This window comes from Gavialis gangeticus, unplaced genomic scaffold, assembly GCF_001723915.1.
Source record: "Gavialis gangeticus isolate Ggan-Ray unplaced genomic scaffold, GavGan_comp1, whole genome shotgun sequence".
NCBI classification, from domain to species: Eukaryota; Metazoa; Chordata; order Crocodylia; family Gavialidae; genus Gavialis; species Gavialis gangeticus.
In genome coordinates, this window is record NW_017729022.1 from 129,350,162 (window position 1) to 129,355,038 (window position 4,877).

The 4,877-nt window shown below is 47.7% G+C and overlaps 1 protein-coding gene across 5 annotated transcripts in view; it reads right to left on the reverse strand.

Annotated features, from left to right (window-relative positions):
- NINL (ninein like) overlaps positions 1–4,877 on the reverse strand; it is a 90,995-nt gene that overhangs the window by 47,007 nt on the left and 39,111 nt on the right. For all 5 annotated transcript variants that reach the window (XM_019516167.1, XM_019516170.1, XM_019516166.1 and 2 more), the window contains one exon: positions 952–1,048. In XM_019516167.1, coding sequence (XP_019371712.1) covers positions 952–1,048 — 97 coding nt within the window. The remainder of the gene's footprint in view (positions 1–951; positions 1,049–4,877) is intronic.

Genomic DNA, 4,877 nt, shown 5'->3' on the forward strand with positions numbered 1-4,877 from the left:
GGGGGGGGGGGGGGGGAAAGCAGTGCTCCTCCTCTTTCATTGTGGAACTACAGCATTACCCCCTGGCTTTCTTGGAAAGAAAAACAGCTTTCTATGAAGGACAGTCATCCCCAACTCTAAAGAGGGACCCCTCCTCCCACCCCCAGTGAAGATTCTTACTTATGTCAGTAGAGAGAAATATTTTCCCTTGGTCAGTTTTCATTTAAGTGCAACAGTAGCCACAACCTTCGTGCAACAGTTGCACGAGTCAAGTTGTCTATGGGCACTGATCATAGGATTTCTGGCTTCTGAAGGCAGGAGTCCAGTGCCTGAGCTAGAGGAGTGGGGCCATTATTTTGCAAGCAGGAAACAAATTCATAAGCCTCTACCTGGTGTGACCACCAAAAGCAGACAGAAAGCATACATCTGTCTATATGAATATGACACGATGTCATTTTCTAGACTCCACTTGTGCTTAGAAATTCTCTAGTGCTCAAAGGACTGATACAATCCTTGAGACCAGGAAGGACCACTGACATTTAACCCAAGGGAGAGTGAGGCACTGCATAAATGGAGCCATCTGCCCAGGGTCAAACTAGGAAGACTGGAGCAGACCTGGAAAACAAATGCAGCTCTCCAATACTTTAGCCTTTAATGTCTTTGTTCTCACAGCTCCCCCTTGCAAGGCAGGTCCACGCCATTCTCCCCAGTTTTCAGGCAGAAGCTGAGACAAGGAGAGGATCAGTGACTGGCCTAAGGCCACACAAGGAGTCTGTGACAGCAGAAAAATCTAACAGGGTCTCTCATGCATCAGGCTAATGCCGTAATGACTGAGGTAACTGTCCAGTCCACTTTGCCAGTTCATAGAGATATACTCCCCCATGCACCTAGGATCGGGCCCAGTGGCAGATGCAGGAAGCAAACCTGCATGGCTGGCAAGAGTCCCACCTTGGTGTCCATCTGCCTGCTCACCTGGTTCTAAGTAGCTACTCTCTTCATCGGAGATGCCCAGGTCAATATTGGAGGACAGCACTGTCACGAAGCCTTCTTTGAACTCTTCAAAGTTAACCTGGTGGGGACAGGAGAAACCACTCAGACTGCTGGAAGGAGGGCTTTGCCAGTGTGTAATTAGAAGTTTTACAAGGCCAGAGCCATTTCTCTGAGGGGAGGCTGTGGAGAAGCCACTGGAATCCACAGACAGAGAACTTGTGTGTACCTGCGCGTGTCTCTGTGTGCACACGTGCATGAGGGTGGGGGGGGGGGCACAGAGTGGAGAAAACACCTCAGTTGTTCAGCTATCGGTGTATTGGGAGCTTTTGAAAAAGTCTGATGCTAAAACACTAATATTGTACTGCCTGGGACCTGTCTGTCTGGCCTCAAGCTACCCAAACCCAACTATTCTGCTGCTTTCAGGGTCCCCCGTGGGGATCCCTACTGTCACCACCTTAGAGACAAACTTCTGGAAGCAGTTCCTCTACAGCGTACACAGACCATTACTGCTGGTCTCTTAAGCTAATAGTGAACAGTGTTAATATTAACATGATCCTACTACTGATGGTTTTGCAGCAGCACTGAATGAACACATCCAACTGCAATGAAATGCAAATGACAGGAGTACAGCTAGTTGCTGGGATGCAGAACTAAAGATTCAGCTCTCTCTAGCCCCCCTCCCCCCAGAATTGTCAGGTTAGCTACATCTTTGCAGTTTTCTTTGAAAAACAAAAAGGGGCATCTTATTAACATGAGGACATGCCTGGGCTCTCCCTTGATTTCCCTCCAGCAAATGAACAGAGTTCAAATGCTCAAACAGTGCAACAGAGGCAGAAGAGTCTTTTACATGCAGAGAGAAAGTGAATTGAGAGGCCAGCTATAAATTCCAGTCTAATGAAATACCACCACTATGAGTCTGTCTCCAGCCTTTTCTGCAGATAAGCATGTTTCCTTGAACTCACCAGCAAGGAACAAAATGTAACTAAAAGTTTTGTAATCACATAGAAAAAATTTGGTTGCGGTTTCATCGTTTAATTATCTATCCAGTTATTTCCTTTCCTCCCACAGTCTTCTCAGCCATCAAATGAAGTCACTAGCACTGGCATTCTGTATTTTCAGGGAGTGGAATATTAGCCGAAACTAAAATTAACTCTTCTCTTTACAATAATTTGAGGGATCATCTGGAAAACAGGAGAATTTTCACTGTTCAACCACTGAGAAGAGTTCAGAGCTGCAAGTTTTTAAATACATTGAAAGTTTGCCCCAAATGTATCAAAAGGCTCCTGAAGTTCTTTGGCCTATTTAAAATAGCATTCAATTGATTTATGATTCTGGACTGAAACCACAAGGAAATTTGTAACCTGACCTTCAGGCTTACTAGAAATAAGATAAACTCAGGGAACACAAATCCTGTAAAACCAAAACAAAGCTTGTACAAAGCCCTGCAAAACACAACTCTGACCCCATGCCGGTCATGAGGAGTTTGGGCCTGGGGTCCATTTAGATCCAGATTTCTCCCAGAATTTTGTTACACTGTCACTGTGTTACCCAATTGTCTTTTGAACATGGACTGGAGAAACTGCTATAGCCTACCCAGAACTACACAAAATTCAGTGAATGCATGTGCATGTACACACATATTATTGCATGCCACCCAGCAACTTTGATAGGATCAGAACAGCACCCAGGGCAAGGGCCACAATGTTTTTGAGCTGTATGCCAATATACGACACAACCTGGAATTAGAAGATGTTGGAGTGCCAAGCTGAACAGCGGGGGAGCCACAAGGGGCTCTATCCTTGTTGTGGCAGCGTAGCTCTGCCAACTTCCCCAAGGTTTGTGTGCAGCTGCTTCCAGAAACAAGTTGCGCCGGAGCTCCAGACCCTGGTGCAGCCACTCGTAGCCTTGTGGCTCCCTGCTGCAAGCAGCCTAGGCTCTGGGCAAGCCTTTGCTACCCACCATGGAGCCCAGACTGCTGACAGCAGGCAGCCACAAGCCTGCAAGTGGCCATATCAGGATTCAGAGTCCCAGCCCAGCTGCCTGCACACCTCAGGGAGCACAGTAGGGAAGGGGGCAGAGTTGCATTGTCCCAGGCCCCTTCCCTGCTGTGTGCTTTGAGGCACACATGCAGCCACTACTGGTCATGGAGCTGAGCCAGGGCTCCAGCCCTGGTGCTCTGGCTGTAGCCTCCCTGCCATATCTGGCTTGGGTTCCAGGCATCTGCTGCCTGCCAGGGAGCCTGGCCAGCTCACAGCAGGACTTGCCGAGAAAAGTGGCCTTGCATGCCACGGTCTAGTATGCAAGCCGGGGGTGCCCGCCCCTGGCCTAGGGTGAGGCTTCTGAGCCTTTTCCTTCTGTACAAAATGGAGATGTTAATCTTAATGGTGTAGTTAAGACTGCAGTTGGGGGGGAAAAAAATCTAGGAAGCAGTGCAGAAAAATGACTATTTATCTCTTCAGGTGGCCTTCTTTCACTGTGAAGTGACAGGCTGTGCCTTGAATTGTATGCCAAGGAAAACAGCTACACAGTCATTTTTCAAGGCAGCATTTAAACACTGGTCTACGGTAGTTTCTTCTCGTTTGAAATGCACTTCATTGCCACAAACACCAAAAGGGAAAAGAATTTTGAGCAGATTGTGCGGAAAAAAAATGTATGTATACAAACAATTTTAAGGAAATGTTACAAAAACAAACATCATAATTGACCAGGTATATGTCCACCCCAGACAACATCCAAAACATTTCCCTTTGGAAACAGCCCTCTGTCTGAGGCTGTGTTTGTTTTGCATTGATCCACCCATACAAAATCAACCAATCCTTTGGGTCAGTCCTTCCCCCCCGCCTCAAAAATATGGAACATGCTAAGGAAATTAGCAGCCAAAAGCTTTATGGCCAAACAAGTTCTGGTTGCCCCCTCCTTCTCCAGCCTTTTCCAGGGACATTCCTGACTCCTAAGGTTTCAGTCTGCACCCCTCTTCCCAGCTTCCCCCACTCATCCCTCCTGGCACCTCCTCTCCCCACTTCAGCTCACACACTTCCCTGTGCCTGGCCTTTGCCTGGGGAAGCAATGTGCATCTCCTGGCAGGAGCCCCAGAGGACACAGGGAGCATTGCCAGGTGCCTGAGGGAGCCAGACTTTTGATTCAGTGAAGTCCCAGTGCCTCTGGATGCAACTGCGGTGCAGAGTTCTTGATGGGCAGCAGGAACCACATGCCTTGCCATGCAGGGATGGCCTAGACTTGTTTATTCTCACGGTGCACAGGGGTCAGGGTGACAAAAGCAGAGCAGGCATTGCATTAACCATTGGCAGAAGTGCATGTTGGGGAAGATTTTTCTTTTCACACCAGTGCACACAGATCTGTTTGTTCTGTCTCCACCTCCAAGTTCCAACTTTTGTACATTCCTAATTGAGCTAACAAGACACTACAGGGCTCAACTCAAAGCTGGCTGAAGTTGAGGAGCATTACTAACTGCAGTGGGTTTTGGAGCAAGCCCAAGGGAATGATCTCACATCTGCTGTGAACCAGTGGCTTAAATTCTTATGAGATTATTACAGGATTCTGAAGTTCTCTCCTCAGTACAACACCGACCCAGCTGCTCTTGCAGGGAAACCCCTGCCATGGGGCAAGGGACAAGCTTAGAAGACCTCTCCACCCCCACATAGATTCATAGATATTAGGGTCAGAAGCGACCTCAATAGATCATTGAGTCCGACCCCCTGCATAGACAGGAAAGAGTGCTGGGTCTAGATGACCCCAGCCAGATGCCCATCCAACCTCCTCTTGAAGACCCCCAGGATAGGGGGTATTTGCATTGGTTTAGTTACATTTGGTGCAAGCCCAAATCCCTGCATAGACTCTCTCATTTCAGTTTAAAGCATCTGGTTTTATTCAATCATTAATAGGTTTAA